Source organism: Bos indicus, chromosome 19 (assembly GCF_029378745.1).
Source record: "Bos indicus isolate NIAB-ARS_2022 breed Sahiwal x Tharparkar chromosome 19, NIAB-ARS_B.indTharparkar_mat_pri_1.0, whole genome shotgun sequence".
Taxonomy (NCBI): Eukaryota; Metazoa; Chordata; class Mammalia; order Artiodactyla; family Bovidae; genus Bos; species Bos indicus.
Window position 1 is genome coordinate 57,571,897 of NC_091778.1, and position 20,807 is coordinate 57,592,703.

Below are 20,807 nucleotides of genomic sequence, written 5' to 3' on the forward strand. Positions count from 1 at the left end.
ATATGAGAAGGCTGAGGTCCAGAGGATAATTTGTCCCACAATTATTAATAGATGGGTATAGAACTGGGACTAGAGATTAGGTTTTCTGATGACTTAATGGAGTTTTCCAGTAATGGTTCTCAAGAAACAATTCCCACCCTTGCCTAAATGTGGCCTTTTGAATGAAGATTGCATGAACTATCATGCACTCTATTCTGTTGCAATGTGGTTTGTCTTAACATTCCTATAGTGAATGAGCTTTCCAAGAGATAGTGGGTATTGCATAGGTTCCTGACTAAGTTAAATCAACTGAAGTTTTTATTTTCCTGTATGTGTAGTGTGCCAACCTGTTTTTACAATTTATATTGTGAAATAATGTGAGAAGCCTGCCCCAAGAATTCTTAGATCAGGTAAGTACATTTCTTTTGTCCTAGGTACTGTTAAGTAGTGGAATTTTGTTGTCCCCAAAAGTAAAGTTAGGATTGAAATTCAAGCCAGAGAACTTTATTAAGGAAGGATTCTTTTTAACACTTTGAAAATAAGCGAATTGTTGAAAATGCTAAAAGTTAATTGTAGCATTTTAATTTTTTTTGGCTTGGGAGGAGAGGTTCAAGTGATGGGAGTTATACTGCTGTTTTGGTTAACAGGATAGTTTTGCTAAACACCTTCTTGCTGTGCTTGCATATCCCACGTTTGTGTCTCAGAAGTAGCATATAGTATCTAATTGAAGCCAGTCTGTATAGAGTCAGTCCTGTCTGACTCTGTGACCCCATGGATTGTAGCCCTTCAGGCTCTATCCATGGGATTTTCCAGGCAAGAATACAGGAGCGGGTTGCCATTGTGTTCCCCAGCCATTTTCCCAACCCAGGGATTGAACCCCAGTCTCTTGTGTCTCCTACATTGGCAGGTGGGTTCTCAACCTCTAGCGCCACCTGGGAAGACTTAATACAAGCTGCTTTTGATCTCAAAAGGTATTAGCAACTTTTCAGAAATAAGAGTATCAAGTTATTTCACTTACTGTTTTTTATGTTTTCATGGGAATTAATTGGGTGATTAGGTTACATTGTATCTAAGGAGGGTGAGGTTGAATGGAACTGGAAGAAGTAAACAGTTCAAGGAGATGAGACTTGAGTCAGTGTGTAATTGTGTAGGGGATTGTGACACAAGGAGGTCTGTAAGATGATGGAATCCCAGGATTTGAGGGAGGCCCTTTGGAAAGTTTTTGCAAGGTCTTTGTGGGGGCTATGAGGGCCAGCTGTGCCGCAGAGGGTTATTTTTGAGTTGGAATGATGCTGCTTTTAAATATGACTGACTGGATCATGGTTTTGTATCAGAATCCCCTGGTGAGCTTTTAAAAAATACCAGTGCCTGGACCCTACCCCCAGAAATATATTTTCAGTGCAATATGGAACTGAGAAGCATTCTCACAACTCTTGAGAGCCAAGCACCTCATGGTAAAGATTAAATGAGGTGTTTCAGCTGTCTTAACAATCCCTTCCATGTACTGAACTCTTTAATTTTATGTATTTATTTGTCTTAGTTGCATCATGTAGGATCTTTCTTTGAGGTGCACAGACTCAAGTTGGGGCAGAGGGGCTCAGAAGTTGCAGCGTGCTGACTCTCTAGTTCTGGCGCACGGGTTTGGAGCATGAGGGCTCAGTGTGGCTCTTGGGCTTAGCTGCTCCATGGCATGTGGGATCTTGGGTCCCTGACTATGGTTCGAACCTGTGTCCCCTGCATTGGAAGGCAGAATCTTAGCCACGACCACCACGGAAGTTCCATGTTTAATTTTAAATAAAAATTATTTTCAGTATGAAGTAAGTTCTCTGCCTGGGTCATCAACTGAATACCGTAATCCCTACCAATTGGCCTGTATTTTCTTTTCATTTCAAAAACTGAATATAATCTTCGTCTCTTTAGGTGTTTGAATAAATACTTAATACTAAATTGTGCCCTAACCAGTCTTAAAGGAAAAACAATCCTCAAGATTTTAATAATTCTCCAATACTTGAGAACCAAAGGACTCATCCACAAGATGCTTCAACATTTTGATTATCTGGGTGATGATTTGAGGGTTAGTCCAGGATTTAGTAAGAAATATATGTGTTTTGTACTGACTGGTATGTGTAGTGGTTAACTAATGGAAATAGTGGAACATAATTAGAACAGAGTATATAAACAGGTTAGGAATTTAATCTGTTATTTGGAATGTGGAGTGTTATTTCCCTGTAAGCAGTGACATGTGACTTAATGTATGTGCTCATTTTAGGATTTCCTACACCCTTAGGGCCTTTGTGAAAAGTCCAAGAATTTTCATGTAATAGTTTTCTTTGCACTAGATGTTTTAAGAAGTATTATGTGACTCGTTTTGCAACAAGTTACAGAATATGGAATATTACGAATTTTCCCATTTTCTGAGCATAACCTTTTAAGTTACTTGATATTTGTAATTTTTGTAATTACTTTTGTAAAAGAGGTTAAATTCACCTTAGAACAGGATAGATTGTTTAGATTTTTTTTTTTTTTAGTTAAATAGAAAACTTGGGATTGAGGAAAGAAGACAAAAATCACAATCTTATTCAGCTCTTAGTATGAGAGGAGGAGGAAAAAAATAGGGAAATAGGAACTGTGCTCTTCCTCTTTGTATTTCAGAATGACCAGAGGGCATGTCAGACTTTAGTAGAGTGTGCATACCTTTTTGTTTAACTTTGGAGAAGGAGAAGGCAAGAATATAACAAAGCCATTTTCCATATTTGAGGCCTCTAGGTTGGTTCATTTGATTTACTTAATGGCAAATGACTTTTAAGAGAAACTAAACTCCTTGGGCTGTTTTTCTCTCAGTGGCATTGATCTGCCTTTTTCTTTTTTTGTGTGGTGAGGATGCAGCTAAGAAAAGAATGGACAGATGCATACTAAATTTGGCTCTAGGAGTGATGGATGCAGAATGTATGTATGAGTGATATACTTATGGCATGCTGCAATAGGGGATGAAAGTGAAACTTGTACTTGTTGGGCTGTTCGTTAATTAAGTCACTCAACCAAGTTCAAAAGCACATGACAGTATTTCCTTTTAGTAATAAGGAATAGGAAACATTAAGAGTATGTATGAAAGTATGGTCAAACATGTAATTGCTATTCATGTAGATCAGAACTAGATATCTGCAGTGTCATATGGTTCAACCTCATATATGTGTATTGGATCACAGTGAAAGACACTATTCTAAGAGGTTGGTTCAAACCCAGTTGCAGAATCTAGGTGGAATAAATTCCAGTAAGGAGACTATGTAGATTGCCCATTTCCTCTGGCATTTTGGATAAATAGGGACAAGTTGAAATTATGGGCACCTCAGTTTACCTGGTAATGGGAAGGCTGGTAACATTCAAGACACAAACAAATGTGTGAGAACGAAGAGATGCTGCTGCTGCTAAGTCGCTTCAGTCGTGTCCGACTCTGTGTGACCCCGTAGACGGCAGCCCACCAGGCTCCCCTGTCCCTGGGATTCTCCAGGCAAGAATACTGGAGTGGGTTGCCATTTCCTTCTCCAAAGCGTGAAAGTGAAGTCTCAGTTGTGCCCAACTCTTAGCGACCCCATGGACTGCAGCCCACCAGGCTCCTCCGTCCATGGGATTTTCCAGGCAAGAGTACTGGAGTGGGGTGCCATTGCCTTTTCCAAAGAGATGCTACATTAGTGCATTTCTTGTGTTTGGTGAAAATTTACTTGTTATCTGTAATAGGCACAAGTAGTGAAGAACAACTAGCAGATTTTTCTATTTTAAGTTGTACATTGCATACTTGGATAAAACTGTCCACACCCTCAGCAACAAATATAAAAAGCAACAGGATTCCTGTCCAAATAAAAATTTATTAGGGCCTTAATCATTTTCTGACATGTTTTAAATAGTAAAGATTTTTTTGCCACATGCTTCAGAACAATAGATTGTGTTCTAAGGAATTTCTAAGAATATTGGGTTTACAAAAACCTGGTGATCCAGTGGTTAAAGATTGAGTTCCCACTGCAAAGGCCACAGGTTTGATCCCTGGTTGTGGAAGTTATGCATGCTGGGTGAAGTGGCCAGAAAAATCCATTGGGACTTCGGTTGAGTGGCTAAGGCTTAGTGATCACGATGCAGGGGGCCTGAGTTCAATCCCACATGCTGCAACTAAAACTAGGACCTGATGCCAACAAACAAAAGACCCATTGCAAAAGCTGATTGCCAGGCTTCCTGAAGTGAACTAAAATGGAAGACTGGTACAAACGGATATAGTAGGGAAGTGGCAGTTGGGACTGCAGGAAGCTAAAGAGTATTTACTGCTGAAAAAGAAGTGGAGGCCACTGCTCATTCTTCTATTAACTGTATTGAAAAAGCAGGTGAAAATGGACATGCATAGAGGGCAGTGATTTTAAAATTTCATGGACCCCTGAGGTTGTGCAAAAAGAGGAGAGGACCATGTAGGGAGTGGCCAAGGATGGGAGAGCAGAGAGAGCCAGGGTTCTGTTAATCTATTTTATATATTTGGATTCTGCTTCATAAAAGTTTAAAAACACTGCTGTAGGTCCTGAAATAGCTGTGGAATCATTCCTTGTTACAAGATTTCATGTGTCTTCTATTTTTTTAGATTTTTAGGTTAACCTGAGAATTTGAAGCAAATTTCGTATTGATACAGACCCTTGTGTGTATTTTAAAAATCATAATGATAGGCCTTCAGGACTTTATAAGCAGATATTCACATCGTCCCATCCTTTTGCATCTTTTGATCTTGATCTGTGTTGATCTTTGGGGGGAAAATGTAATTTGACTAATGTCCCATTTTCAACTTAACTTGGTCACCTAAAATCTAAAGCAAAGATTATAGCAGAGCTACTTATCGTATCTTTTACCCCAAATCTCAATTTTGCAGCAGAAAGTCAAGTACGGTAATTGGTCAAAACTATTGTGTTGGCCAAAAATTCTTTGGGTTTTTCCAAAACAGCTTATGGAAAAATCCGAATGAGCTTTTTGACCAACTCATTGTTAAGTATGTGAACAAGTAAATAGGAGGGCTAGTTATTTTGGAAATTTCTGCCAGTATTTACTTTAAAATACAAGTAATGTTCCAAACAGAGCTCAGATGGCTTTAATCAGATGTCTGTTTTATGTGAATTTACTCTTCATAAATCAGACTAGATTAAAAAGGATTCTCTTGGAACTGATTCCTTACCTTTGAAGCGAAGGTTCTCAGCCCAAGCTATATGTATATGAGAACTGTCTGTTTAACTTATTCCAGATATCCACTGCTGTATCTTGTATCCAGAAACCCCCAGAAGCTCATAGATTATTGTTACGCAGCCAGGATGGGGTACCTAATCTCATTCCAAATCTTACAGAATAGCTGCTGTTAACCCATTTTACAGATGAAAAACCTGGGATCAAGGGTATAAATGATCTACAAGTGTCTTAAATTGGGAGGAAGTGGAACCAGAACATAGGCTTTCTTGTTTCCAGAGGAAATAAGGCAAGCCAGTGCAAACTCAAAAACTTAGGCGAAAATGGACCCTAAGAGTCAAGTCTAAATCCCTCATTTAACTTAACAAAAGAAAACCATTTGGAGATTGTTTAAAGAAAAATGTGGTTAATTTCCAAGTAAGTCTGATAATAAAAATAGCTATCATGTTGATATGTCAGGACAAGTACCTTACATCCATTAACCTCATCCAGTCTTCTCAAGTCTATGGAGTCTAGATACTAGTCTGTCCTTGTTTTGCAAATGAAACAGTGCTCAGAAAAGTTAAGATTTGAGATTCAAACCTGAATTTCTCCTTTGAGACCCTGAGCTCACAGCCACCATATTCCATTACCTCCTAATTAATAACTGTGACTTTTGAAGAGGGGGTGCATATTCACTAGGTTGGCCTGAGGAGTTTTTTGAGGGGTTTGTTTTTACAGTTTAGGGACTTTAGGTCCAGCCTTTGGAAAGAGATTTTAATCCAAACAAGTGGTATGCTTCATGCTTTCGTGGTAAGCACGTAAACACGACCCAGGCCTTCTGGAAGAGGAGGGCTTGTCTCTGGCTTTTCATGAAAACCCAGGAGAGTGGTTAACCAATACAGATGGCCAGGAAGGAGGAGGCCACACAAAGAGGAATGTAGTTCACTTATAGGAAATAAAGAGATCTGCCTTGAGGAAATAGCGTGACCGGGAAGGCCTCGCCTCATAGTAGCCCAAGACTTTGCTATTATGATCTTATAAACAGTCATTCCTGAGCCCTACAAGTGTGTCTGCATTTGTTGTGGGGATAGATTTACCCAGACAGGTGGAAGAGTCATGACTTAACGGTTATAAACAGCTGCAGAGGCCTGGACTACTCCCGTGGCCTTAGTAGCAGGGATGTGGCCATTCCCCGAAGCCCGGCGTTAACCCGCCCTAAGAACCGGCCCTCCAGTCGGAACGACTGTAATTTTGGTTTAGTGCGTGCACCACGCGTTACAGCTAAATAGTTATATTAAAATGTGAAGAATTCCCCGTCGTTTTACAAGGGATCATCCCCGTGTGCTTTCTGTTGCTGACTCATAGTGCTGCTGCTTTGGGACTGTCAGGTTCCAGGCAGGACACACAGTAGGTATTCAGTAAACGTGGGTTTGTAGCAGTCGTTTTCCTCTCTTGAGGCGCATGCCCTAGCTACCCGCCATGAGTAAGACAAAATAAATGAATAGTAACGATAAACCTGTCCTCAACTTGGGATTTCCAACTAGCCCAGAGTGAGATTTTCCTTCTATCAAGGTAACTTTTTTAAGTGACAACGAGCACAACTTGTACGGAGCGCGGGGCAGGTTTGTCTTTTGTCCAATCATCTCCGAGATTTGGGGGTGGGGGAGGGGAAACGTCCCCAGACCTTCCCTGATCAGGAAGGGGGCGGGTTTAGGCTGAGCAGGGCCCGTCTCAGCCCGTCGTGACGCCGCAGGATGCTTGGCACTCCAGGGAGCCAATAGGAGTGAACAGGGTCATTTGAATCGACCAATGCCGCCGGGGTGGGGGCGGGGGCTTGCGAGCCCTATAAAAGCGGCTGTCCGGCTGGCAAGCCGCGGCGGAGGCTCCTGCAGCGGTCGCCGATTGTGGGGTGGAGAGCTCCTCTGCGCCCCTCCGACCTGACCCTTTCAGCGCTCCGCTCCGCGCCAGCCTACCTCGCTCTCCGGCGCCATGACCACCACCACCACCTTCAAGGGCGTTGACCCTAACAGCAGGAACAGCTCCCGGTGAGGCGAGGGGTTTCCGGGGCGGGAGGGCTGCTGCCCAGGGGGCCGGGCGGGTCTGGCGGCCGGTTGTTGGCTGTAACGTGCCCGGGGCGCTGCGCTCGCGCCCGGCCGAGTGGCCGGGCTCGGCCACCGGCTCCGCCTTTGTGCGGCCGGCGAGCCTGACGCGCTGGCCCCGCCCGATTCCTGCTCCTCTCCCATTCATTCCTCCCCTGAAGCAAGGGGCTGGGAAGGGCCGGGGCCGCTCGCGCTCGCCGTGCAGCGGGTTTTCGTTAGGCGGGACGTGCTGAGAGGGTTCGCTTTCTGTCTTCTGCGGCGCGGCCGGCTCGGCCCCAGGGCTGTGATCTTGGGCCCCTCGTGTGCGGGTAGCCCGCGGGGCACCTTGATCTGGCCCCATTGTCCCACCCCCGGCCACGCGCTCGTGTCTCTAGCCCCGGAGCAGGTGGGTGGCCCCGCGCCCGGCGTGGCGGTCAGATCCTCCAGCCGCAGAGATCGGGTCCGCCGGGCTCCTGCCCACTCGGGTCCGCCTGGCCGGTGGCATTTGTGTTCGGGCGGGGCTGGTCATCACGATCCCTGCCCCCGTTCGGGACCCAACCGTAAACCCTCCGCCAAGTGCCTCCCCTCTGCTAACAAAGGAAAGACCCCTGCTCCTTCCCCTCCCGCGCCCACCTCCGAATGGGAGGGGGAGCGTGTCGTTCCAAGTGGGTTTTCTGCGCTCAAACCTTCGGACCTCGGTCTTCGCATCCCACCTCTTTCGCTTCCCCCTTTGACGTTTGCCAAATGAGTTCACCTCTGGCCCGGGTTCCCGGCTGGATGGAGGAGGTTTCCAGTTCTTGGGCGGGGCCCGAGACATCCATTGTCTCTTCCGTCCTATCTCCACCTGCGCAGCCCGAGCCTTTCTGGCCACTCATGCCACTGCAGCCAGGCAAGGGGCCCTGGGCACGGTGTGTGGACTGGGAGGGCCTCTCATCCGAGCCCTTGCCTAACTTGGTGGAAGGCTTTGGATGCGGTGGAAGATGTCCACATTGTCTCGGCTAATTGCACGCAGGCTGTTCTTAAAGGTGGGACACAGGCGTCTCTGGGATCCTGCCCAAGGCGTGGAGGCAGTTTAGATTCCACTTTTTCTGAGCCTCTCTTCCTCACCGATCACGACCCGCCGTCATATGTGGGCAGCCTTGGGGTCCTGGGCAAGCGGCACAAAGGGAGCCATTTTGTGGGGCTAAGAAGACAGCCGTGAAAGAGCAGTGTCTCACAGGGGTTGGAGTCCTTGGGGACAAAAAGCAGGCCTCAGCAGTGAGGCTGAGGAGGTAGTGTTGGAAATGACATTCTTCTTCAACTCTTTCGTTGCCTTTTCAAATGTAGAAAAGAATGGGAAAGATTTTAAAAACTAAATCAATGTGCTGCTCGGAGGAAGGGGAACTTGAGTAGATAGACCTACGCAAACCCTGGTCACTCCCTCTTCTCTTGTCATCCTTCCAGTGAGATTTTTTTTTTTTTTTCCAGAGGACACTGGAACAAACTGAACCTTGGTTTTTCATTTTGTGCCCTGAGGTCAGCTTTATGGTGGCCAGAGTGTAGTGATTGGAATATGAAAACTCAAGCATTCTATTAAAAAAATCAGAGGTTTTTATCCTTTGGGGTTGAGTGCAGTTTAGTGCTGAATTCATAGAGAATTTAAGTAACCAGGTCAAATGAATCCTCACACTAGTTTTTTCATTTGTAGCTTTGAAATGTGAGACATTTCTTGGCTTTTGGTTTTGCAAAATAAATGTTTTAACCCCCTTTTGTCATCAATTTTCCTCCAATATTGTTATCTTAAGACTCTATGTAGCATTGTCCTTTTATTTACTTCTACCTTTCCTTCTCACCTAATTGTCTTAAACTTCTTTTCTTCAGTAACAGTTTCCTGGTTCCATAAACACATTATAAATTTAGTCTGGTAGGGAATGATCTGCAAAGCTCATATTGGAACTCTTGGATTTAAAGAGATAAGAAAGAAAAAGAGTACTTTTTTGAAAATTGCTACCCGCAGTTCATGGACACATTTTTGTTGAGTCTCAGATATGTAATTCTGATCTCATTATCGTAGTTCAGGAAGAATAGCAGGATCTTAGAAAATAAAATTGAAATAATTTCTCTTATGATCCAAATCCTTTGTTTGGGGATGTCTCGTTGTTACAAATGGGCTCCACAACACTGACGTCATTGGAGTAGGTAGAACCTGCTATTGCAAGAGGGACACAGACCTTTAAAAAGTTGGGCTGGTCAGAGCTTTGACTTTCTTTTCTGAGCTGGTGATCAGATTGTAGTGTCTTTTTTCTTTTTTTAAGGTCAAAAAAAAAAAATTCCTGGCCTATTAGGATTTTGAAGATTTTCATCTGGCTGAAATAATTCATGAGAATTTAATTATGATAGTAAGGAGAATCAGTCTAATCTCTGGGGAATGAAGGGGATGACAGTGAAGGAAGTTAATTTTATTTTTTGGGGGGATCTTAGTTCCCCTACCAGGGATCAAACCCATGCCCCTGCATGCATGGAGCCTGAACCGCTGAACCTCCAGGGAAGTCTCTGAAGCAAGCTAATTTTGATTATAATATTTCAAGTGTCTGTTGATTTGACATACAAATGATAAAAACCTAGTCACTTCTGACTTTAACATGGAGAATGACTATTAAGAATTTGTAACATACTTTTAATTATTATTTAAACAATTTTATTAGCAGACCCAAAATTATAAGAGGTATGCCTGAACATGATTTCTTAATTCATTTAATGAATTTAATCTGAGTGAATATTTAATATGGGAGACTTAAAACAGTAGGCTTTTAAATGTTGTTATAAAAGCACACAATGGATTTCCTCCACCCCCACCCCTGGAAAATAATAATGACATTTTAATTTAGTGTAAATTGAGTACTGAATTTTACTATGGAGAGACATGAATATTAGATTTTGGGAAAGATGCTACAGGACCTATATAAGAAATATATTCAGTCTAGAAAACACGAAAAGCAATCAGAACACCAACTATATAGGTTTGTAGTTTAAAGAGAAAATGGTATTGAGTGATTTCCCCTACTTCACTTTGAGCCCTTTTTATGTGCCTGCCAGGGCGGGAGGATTTGGGGTTTGGCCCCATCTCTGTCACTTAACTAAAGTTGGGCAGTTCATTTAGAACTTCTCTGGGCCTGACTTTGTTCTTTTAAAAAATGAGGCTGTTTGTTGAACTAGACAGAGCAGAGCCCAGTGTACTACCACCCTATAGCCAAGTCCAGCTGGCACCTGATTTTTACAAGTATAAATGGCTGAAAAAGGCCAGAAGAAGTATCTTTCATGACTTATGAAAATGACATGAAAATCACATTTGTGTCCACAAATAAAGCTTTATTGGGACATAGCTGCCCTCATTCATCTTCGTGTTGCCTGTGGCTTGCCTCTGTGCTGTTATGGAGTTGAATAGCTGCAAAAAACCTAATGACCCACAAGCCAAAAGTAATGACTGGTCCTTTACAGAAAGAACTGGCGGCCAGAAAGAGAGGGTCTCTAACATTCTTTCCTCTCCGTGTCCTACTGCTTATTCCTCAAGGTCATGGAGGGCTTCCTGGAAGAGGAGAAGGTTTAAGAAATGGGCTGGATTCTGAAACAGTCACCGAGGAAAGGGTGGAAAGTGCTCTGGGCAGGAGGAAATATGGGAGTAAATATTCTGAGGTGGAGATAAGGCAGAACAGTTCACGGAACAGGGAAGAATGTGGCCTGACTGGGTTGGAGAAGATGGTGAGAAGTAGATACAGTTGAGAGGGGAAGTCTGAGCAGTTTGCTTCTGTTCTGCTTAGGCCTAACCAAGCCTGCATCTGCAAGTTTACTTGTACATATGTCTGCTTATCTACTTAGGAAAACATGGAAGTAGAACCCCCTCCCTGGTTCACAGAAGATGCAAATTTAAACACTTGATACATTTTATCAAAATGGTCTGTAGAAAGTTTGTGCAGATTTATATTCTCACACTTCAATTCACACCGGAAGTTGGCTTTTTTTTTTTTTTTTTTTTTCATCTTTACCAACTTAATAAGCAAAAAAATACTCTTTTGTTTTAGGTTTCATTTATTTGCTTGTGAATTTGAATTTTTAATGTTTAGAGACTACCCATATTTTTAATTGTCTGTTAGTACCTTTTGTCCATTTTTATTTCTCTCATGATTGTTTTAATTATTTTAAAAGCGATTCTATCATCCTTTGTCAAATATGTGTATTTCTGCCAAGTTTAATCTGTCCATTTTTCATGGTTCCTGGCTTTCATCTTGTGCTTAGAAGGAAAGTCTTCATGACTAGAACCAGATTCGTACATGTTTTCTTCCAATATTTTTGTCTAAGGCTTTAAATTTAAATATTTGACCTAGCTGGAATTTCTTGTGGTAAATGAAGTGAGTTAGGAATATATATTTGGTTTGTTCCTTTAATCAAAATGACTGGCCAGTTAATGCATCACAGTTCTCCCTACTGAACTAAATAAAATAGTCCAGTGGTGGTCTTTGTGAGCTAGGACTCTTATCTTGACAAAATCCCCCATTGTCGGAGAAGTTGGTAACAGAATCTCAGTAGTTGATAAAACATAGTAAAAATAAGTAGATTGATGGGACTTTCTTGGTGGTCTAGTGGTTGGGATTCTGTGCTTCCAGTGTGCTGGGGGCGCTGCAGGTCTGATCTCTGGTGGGGAACTAGGATCCCACATGCCGTGCGGCGCAGACAAAAAGAAAATCAGTAGATTTGAACAACTCAATTAATAGGCTTTATCTAGTAGACATATAGAACACTGGCAAGTATATGTTCCTTTCAAGCAGATACAGAAGATTTAAAAAATGAACCACCTATTAAGGAACATGTCACATAGACCCCATCTGTATTATAATGAAAAGCTGGAAATCAGACTAGAAAGACCTATGTTTGCAAATTTACAAATGTACTTTTAAATAATTTATGGGTCAAAGAAGAAAATAATGGAAATGAGAAAATATTTAGAATGGGAACAAAAATCACAACTTGGGGATGCCTCTGGAGGGATACTTAGAAGAGAATTTTTATCTAAAGTGTTAAATTTGAGGGTTCAGGATGGGGAACATGTGTATACCTATGGCAGAGTCATGTTGATATATGACAAAACCAATACAATATTGTAAAGTTAAAAAAGAAAAAAAAAGAAAAAGAAAAAAAAGAAAAACAATAAAGTGTTAAATTTTTCCTATCCTTTCAAATATAAGGAGCTGAGTTTACAAATGACAACTGGATTTATCTGGAAACTTGAATGAAACGGACACCTTCCTAGAGAAATGTTTCTTACTCAAAATGACTTAAGAAATAGAAAAATAGACCACTCCCATCACCATAAAGGAACTGAATCTATGGTTAGGACATCTTCCCATGAAACCATCTCCATTTTCTATGTTTTGAGTAGCGACAGGACAAATGAAATTGAGTGTTTTCATGGAGGGGACAAATTGGTCAACCTGTGTCCGGAAGATCTGGAAATGGGCAGGTGCCGTATTTCCCTGTCAAACACAAGAGCTGTATAGATGGTGTCTAGAGGTTCATGGGTGTAGAGCATGTCATGGTTAACACTTAACTCTTGATTGACTCTCCTTGTGACTGGTCACTCACGACGGTTAGTGAGAATAGTGAGGTACGCGTGTATAAACAGGGCTTATGAATGATGCTGAGACGGGAGAGACAATAACGAGCTTTCCTTGGGCTTCTAAATTGGTCAAGTTTATTTTTATATGTATTTTCTTCCATTTAAACATTTTTGTTGGAAATCAAAATGGAAACTTTTTTTTTAAATAAATAACAAGATGTGCTTCTAAACTTCTTTGCAAATGTGTCCAGCTGGGCCCAGCAGACAGGATCCATAGGCTCAGGCCTTTTCCCTTTGGGGTTGCCAACCAGCCTGCTGCTGGTGCTTTAGGACTGTTTCAGCTGCCTGGTGCGGTGCACAACCTCACCACCTTAAGGTCCATCGTTGAATTTATACCACGTTGGAATCAATTCCTATTTTCCCATTAACAGTTCTCTTTTGTGGGGGGTGGGGGTGTGGAATGAATGGGTGGGGGAACTGAAATGAAAGGTGTTTGAAAACATGTACCAGGAAACGTCTTGATCTGATCTGAAACTGACATTTCGCCATCATTTCTAGGGTTTTGCGGCCTCCTGGCGGTGGATCCAATTTTTCATTAGGTTTTGATGAACCAACAGAACAGCCTGTGAGGAGGAACAAAATGGCCTCCAGCATCTTTGGGACACCTGAGGAAAATCCCCCTTCCTGGGCCAAGTCGGCAGGTACTGCTAGTCTCTGTGATCAGTAGTCAAGGGGTGGACCCAGCAGGACCACAGCAGCTGGTTTTGTGCTGCTGAGTAACATCTAGCTTAATCATGGGAAACAACCATTAAAGCTTGTCATGGGAGGAGAGACGGGGCTAAGACGGGGGAGATGCTGGGAGTCGGTGTGGTGGCTAAGAACAAGGAGAGCCGTCAGGCTGGCTTATGTGGCCCCTTAGCATTTTACTAGCCGTCACTCCCTGACACTGTTGGCTCGTGTTGTCATGTGACGCGAACACAGGGAATAGTGGCGTGCTTCAGGTCTTTCCCTGGTATTCCTCATGAAAGTGTATTTTGATTCAGGTGCCAAGTCTAGTGGGGGCAGGGAAGATTCTGAGTCATCTGGACCCCAGAGAAGGAATTCTTCTGAAGCGAACTCTGGAGACTTCTTAGATCTGAAGGTCAGTGCAACAATGCAGGGGGAGAGACGGGCTTTGAGGTTTATGCCCTTTAGAAATGAAATTCTCACATCACCCCCCGCCCTTCCTCCACTGTACTAAGACTTGCCATTGGAGTTTTGGGGTTTGTTTTTTGTTTTTGCCTTAACCACTAAATTTTTATTGAATTTTTATTATAACATCAAAAAATACAGTATTAGTAAGTAGAAATACAGAGTAAAGAGAAAACAGCATAAATGGGGAGGGGTGGGGAGGTGGGGCAGGGGTAAGGAGGCCACCGACAGGGGCATAAGCATTGTTCTTAGTCATCACTTTCCTGTAACTTCCATGAATCTTTCCCATCCATCATCATCAATATCACTCCAGCGACAGTTTATCAAAGGGCATCTGTCTATCCTAACTCTCTAAAGGCTTTGCTTATGATCTCAATCCCTGGAGTTAATACCCAGGACAAAGAGCCTCTATTAAATTATTTATCCAATCATCCCTGAACTTTTTCTCCCACTAGGTTTTTATCCACTGGAGTTTTATTATGTAGAGAGGTAATTAGGGAAGGGACTGACTGTACTGCTGATGGAAGGTTGATAGAGTAGATCAGGAAAATGAGTTCACATGACCTTGGTCTGTTCATGTGTGTCTGCTACCAGTTGGGTTAGTCTTTATCCTTCAGTAGTGATTTTTGAAACCGCATCACTCGCACTTGCTGTGTATGTCACACATGGTAGCATTATCTGAGCTCAGGGATGTTTCGGTTGTTGGCAAGTGTTGCCTGTTGTTTTGAGCTGAACTGCAGGAGGCTGTCGGAGAAGGCAATGGCACCCCACTCCAGTACTCTTGCCTGGAAAATCCCATGGATGGAGGAGCCTGGCAGGCTGCAGTCCATGGGGTCGCTAGAGTCGGACATGACTGAGCGACTTCACTTTCACTTTTCACTTTCATGCATTGGAGAAGGAAATGGCAACCCACTCCAGTGTTCTTGCCTGGAGAATCCCAGGGACAGGGAAGCCTGGTGGGCTGTATGGGGTCGCACAGAGTCGGACACGACTGAAGTGACTTAGCAGCAGCAGCAGGAAGCTGTAGCATAGTGTTACCATTGGTTGTCTGCAGCTGAGCACGGCCCCTAGGCCCCAGGTGTGTGTCTGGAAAGCCTGGTGGGATGTCCCCGAGTGGGGACCTCAGGGCACATGGAGATGGCAGCCGCCTGAATGAGGGGACACCGGTAGAAGGGCTTTGGAATTGATGAAGGCCCTTCAACAGCTAGATTAGGAAGAAAGGAAAGCGGGTGGAAAGATAGGTTTACCAGTTTCCCGTTCTGATAAAAGCTCCTCTGAAGTGCTAACTGATATTAGGTCATCAGTGTCAATGTTAAGGTTTTTGGTGTTCTGACCATGTTACTAGCACTGGGGCAATTTATCCAGTAGCTTTTTTTTTTTTTTTTTTGGGTCCAGTAGCATTTTTGTGTAGCATTGTTCCAAGTTGAATAAAGGCTGCTTATTGTAAAGGGCACCTTGACCTTGAACTTGACTACATCAAAACAAAATTTGACATCTGTCTTCAGACGGACAGTAGCTTCTCTGAACTATGATTGTTTTATTTGTATGTGGCCAAATTAAAATCTGAAGTAAATTTTTAACTTTTTTCTTTGCCAGGGAGAAGGTGATGTTCATGGTGAGTATGTCTGAAAAAAGTATGCCAGTTTCTGGCTCTGTAAATGTTAGAATAGACTGGAATTTTGACTCAAGTCATGTCCTGGGGAAAGAGGCTGGCTGGAGAGTGAACCTGGCTGAGGCCCAGGGGCCAGCGTCCATCCTCTAAGGGGAGAGGAAAGCAAAACGGAAGCTAGCAAGCACGGCCAGCAGCGAGAACAAGGCTGGAAACCTCCCAAAGCTTTCAGAACAGACGGATGTCAATCAGGTTGGTATTTGTTACACTCAGTGAGAGTTTCTTAGTAACCGTCTCTAGCATCGCAAGCTCAGACCTCAGCATTAAATTTACAGTTTGATTTTCTACTGAAGTGCTTACTCAGCAAGACACCGGTAACCCTGTGATCTTGTGAATGATGACTTTAGCGGGCAGGTGTAAATTTTCAGTTAGCATCCACATCATCAAATTATAAGTGGAAAAGAGCTGTAATCATTTAATCATTTAAAATCTTTGAAGTATTTATTGGCACTTCTTTAACAAGTGCCAGAGAATCGCTGGTGCCTGTGATATGGGGTTTACGTGTGTTTGGCCTGCAGCCGTCAGGTTCAAGTTGACCCGGTGACACGCAGCCGGCCTGGGACGAAGCCACTCCTTCAAGGCTTTTTTCTGCCATTACATTTGGCGAGTCAGTCTTCCAGGAAAACAAAAATTCCTGTTCGGTTGTCTCGTTGTCTCTCGCTGGGCGTGAGGGGAGGAGAATCTTCTGAACCATTGTGAACTTTACCTGGGTTTTCCCTCCGCAGACAGATTGCTTTTCATTGGACTGAAGGTGTATTGGTTTTTGTTTCTGTCTAGCTTGTTCCATTTAAAAAGATTGTTCTGGAGGTTCAAAGAAAAAAAAAAATCTAGACTTTTTGATTCAGCTGCTTTTTGTATTCAGAAATACTTCCAATGTCAGACCTTATTTAGCAAGAATAATAAGTTACCTTTTTTTAAAATATAATTTTATTTATTTTTGGCTATGCTGGGTCTTGGTTGCTGCACGGTTTTTGTCTGGTTTCAGGGGGAGACTGTCGCCTAGTTGAGGTGATCAGGCTGCTCGCTGCGGCGGCTTCTCGTTTTGGAGCTCAATAGTTGTGAGCTCTCAATTTGGAGCTCTGTTGTTTGGGCTCAGTAGTTGTGGCGCGGGCTTAGTTGTTCCACATCGTGCGGGATCTTCCCCGACCAGGGATCCAGAGCCTTGTCTCCTCTTTACCACTGAGCCCCCAGGGAGGCCCAAGAAGCAGCTAATCTTTATTCACTAATTTTGATCAATGAATAGAATTACAAATTTGGGGAGCCCAGAGCAGTATGTGAGAGCCTGAAGTTATGAAAATACATGTTATTTGTCCTGCTAATAATGAATTCTCTCAGCCTGTCCTTTGGGGTCGGCCTGCCTTCGCACCTTGAGGGTGTACTATTCTGTGTTTGCCGAATAAAACTCTTGAGCTGTAACTGAAAAAAAAACAAAAAGTTCTCTCCCCCACCCCCAGCTCAGTGTAACAGGCCCTTCAGGTGAGTGGCACAGGCAAGTTGTACAGTGTGACAAGTCCTTCGTCAGTTTGGCACCTGATTATTCTCTCTCCTGACTGCTGCTACTTTTAGCTCGTCTGCCATAAAATGACAAGGGGCGTGACGATTCAGACCATGTCTGGTGAGTAAAAATCAACCCCAGTTCTGTCGGCAACTTCAGTGCAAGGCCGATCAGTTCTGCTCAGTTAAATCAGATCTTGCTTGGATATACTGCCTTCATCTTTTGGATAATTAAACACAAGAATGTCTATACTGAGGACTTTGGAAATGTTGAAGAAAGAGGGAGAAGGTCCAGGAAGCTTGGGCAGAAGTCCTTACCTGTTTTCGGGCAAGTCTGTTGGGTTTTCTAGAGGTTCTAGTTTTGTGATCCTTAGATGAGTCGTTTTTTTCTCTTCTGACGTTGCTGTCTGATCAGTTACCTTACTGGTATGCCAGAGAAGACAGACAAGTAAGGAGTATATAGGATGTATATTACGGCAGAAGCCATCATTTTGTTTAAAAAAACAAAAACATCTTTTAAATTACTGGATTCAGTAGACAAAAGATCTCTGTCAACTCCCATAAAAGTTTCTAAAGCCTTTACTCTCAATTCCTATGCTTATCACAGACTCAAGGAAGTAACAAGCCAGCCTCCATCTTCTCTGGCCAGAGTATTTCTGACTGGACAAGTGAGCATTTAGGCCAAGGCCCGTGGTTGTGTAGTCTCCATGGGTGCTTTTTTCCCTCCCTTTTCCCTTTTGGCTTCTTGTTCCCCAGTTGTGAAAGACAGAACGGCTCTGTTCATAATGATAAAGGCAACCGTGAGACTGATAGGAATGAGCTTGTTTATCTAAAAATCATTTTATGGAAATCACCTACCCTGCAGGGTAACATTGGTGTCTGTCTGAAGGGTTCCTCAGCTGGGTGGCCCGGATGGTGGAGAATTCAGTTAGATCCTGTCCAGTGGGGAGGCTGTGTCCTCGCAGCAGAAATGAAACAGCTTGGATTGATACGCTGTTCAGGCGGAGTTCATGGTCTGTATTCGTCTATCTTGGATGGCTTTAAAACATGGGCTCTTGGGTTTTGTTTGTATTTGCAGTAGGTTGGGCACACTTCCCTGGGTTATTTAAGGGCGCCTGTCGGAGGACTTGGGCACTCTGTGGTGATGCGTTTCGTCCTGTCTCTTGTGCAACAGGAAGCTAAGGGCTAACCCCTTCTCTCCAAGCTTTGGTTCATAACTGAGTCTATCATCTTGGAAAGCGCGTACTACATTTTTACCTGTAGTTGAATAGTATAGAACATTATATGCCTTAGAAGTCAGTTCTATTAAACAGTCCAAAAATACATGAAATGTTTAAAGCAGCAGTAGCATATTTCTGAGATGTTATGTTTCTGATCTGAGACTTCCTCCTTGAACTTCTCTGTTTCAGTCAGCTGAGTGAAAACTTAGTACAAGTGGATCTTTAATGTTCAGTCTGATGAGGAACTTTTTTTTTAATGAGTAATTTTTTTGGAGTTAGTACTTTGCGTTGGTGTCTAATATGAGTCCTTACAAAATTCTTACATAGCATGTGTCATAACCAGTATTTCTGCTTCGCTGCTCCAGGGTTTTGGAACTTCTAATCTAGGAGGAAATAAACGTCTTTAAACCTTAAGGTAGTTTTTCTTCCAATTCTTATAAATATCTTAGTTTTTTATACTAAAGGTGCCTCTGTGTGATTATTGCAAGGTAGGTGTTAGAATATGCAACAGAATTTAAGATTTAACACTGAAATGAAGAGAGCTGGCTTTTTTTTTTAATTAAAAATAAGTCTGACATGCCTTAAACTCTTCATAAAAATTACCTTTTGCAGAACATAATGCATTTTTTTTCTTTTGCAATTACTCTTGAATTTGAATCAGTGGCAACAACCTGGTTAAGGATTCCTATATGCTGACTGAGGATTTCACAAGTCAATCTGGGAATCAGTCAAGCAGTATCTAGGACTGGATGTGTTGGATGATAATAACACTGGTTCTTAAGACTTTAATGAGGAAAGGGCAGGGTTGATATGATGGGAGTAACTGGATTAAGATAATTAACCATTGGTGGGTGGGGTGGAGTCTTTAATAAACGTCTGTACTGCTGGTTATTATATGGTTTCTAAAAAGTCAGCCTCACTCATTAATCATGGAAACGTTAACACATGACAGAATTAAATAATATTTTTTCACCCATCACTTAGCAGATATTAAGGTGAGGTGGTTATCAAGTGGGGGAAGTGGGCAGATGTGAGGAGAGGATGTTCTGACGTGGGCGGTAGAGTGGACCTGGGAAGGAGTGGACACCGGCAGGAGGCGCCCAGCCTCTGTTCACACTGAAGACGACAGCACGTGTCCCCCGGGCCCGTGTTCCAGAGTACACGCGTTGCGGTTTCAGAATGGTCAGGCTGGTTTCACTTTTTGGCTGTCAGCAGAGGATTAATCATATATACTGTATTTATACTAGAAAGCAGTGAATTGAGCAAGATGAAGTGTGACCGTGTGTATGTGGTTTAGTTGCTCAGTCATGTCTGACTCTTGTGACCCCATAGTCTGTAGCCCTCCCAGGCTCCTCTGTCCACGGGATTTCTCCGACAAGATTACTGGAGTAAAGTGGGTTGCCATGTCCTCCTCCAGGGGATCTTCTTGCCCCAGGGACTGAACCTGAGTCTCCTGCATTGCAGGCGGATTCTTTAGCACTGAGCCACCAGGGAAGCACCTGACCATGTGTGTAAGTGGGGGTAAATTTCCAAAAGGTACAAGTTGATATCAATTATGTTAAATACAATAAAAACAAGATCGCCTGTGATATGCTGGAAATAAAATACACAAAGCTGACGTAAAATAAATGGACTAGAGGAATGCACACTAGTAGTAGGGCCTCTGGAAGTAGGGAGAGGAGACCCACCCAGAAGTTGAGAGGTGGACCTGGAGCTCATCTGGAATATTCACACTGAAAACATTTATGTCGCCATGTATTATGTAATTTAGGGGGACACGCGGCAGAACACTAACAGTGGCTGGTGCTGGATAGCGGCCACGTGCCAATTGTTTTTTTCTTTATAGCTCTAGGCATGGTTTGAACCATCCTCCAAAGGCCCTCCAAAAAGCTTAGACTCATCTTCACTGGGAATAGTTATTAGTTTTAATTTCATTCTGTTTTCCTAGAAAACGTGGACACAGACTTGCAGGCCAGCCTGGGGCAGAGCGAGGAGAAGCCTGTGCCCGCCGCCCCTGTGCCCAGCCCAGTGGCGCCGGCACCTGTGCCATCCCGGAGAAACCCCCCTGGCGGCAAGTCCAGCCTCGTCCTGGGTTAGCTCCGTCTGCCCCGAACTCTGTCGTTCTGTTCCTTTGTTTTTTCCATGCTTGTGAACTGCACAACTTGAGCCTGACTGTACATCTTTTGGATTTGTTTCATTAAAAAAGAAGCACTTTATGTACTGCTGTCTTTTTATTTTATTTTTATTTTTTGGAAGAACAGGTTCTCTGTCTGTCCTGATTCCTCTGGGTCTGTAGGCCTTGGCATGAGTGTTTTCTAGTAGTAGATTGGAGGGAAAGCTTTGTGACACTTAGTACCGTGTTTTTAAGAACAAACCATTTGGTTCAGATGTGTTAGAGG

General features: G+C 43.1%; 1 protein-coding gene across 1 annotated transcript; it reads left to right on the forward strand.

Annotated features, from left to right (window-relative positions):
• Window positions 1-7,023: 7,023 nt before the first annotated feature.
• JPT1 (Jupiter microtubule associated homolog 1) lies at window positions 7,024-20,624 on the forward strand. The gene is made up of 5 exons (XM_070774105.1): window positions 7,024-7,211; window positions 13,393-13,535; window positions 13,878-13,975; window positions 15,622-15,640; window positions 20,357-20,624. The coding sequence occupies exons 1-5, from the start codon at window positions 7,156-7,158 to the stop codon at window positions 20,503-20,505; spliced, it is 465 nt and encodes a 154-aa protein (XP_070630206.1). The 5' UTR covers window positions 7,024-7,155; the 3' UTR covers window positions 20,506-20,624.
• The last annotated feature ends 183 nt before the right edge of the window (window positions 20,625-20,807 follow it).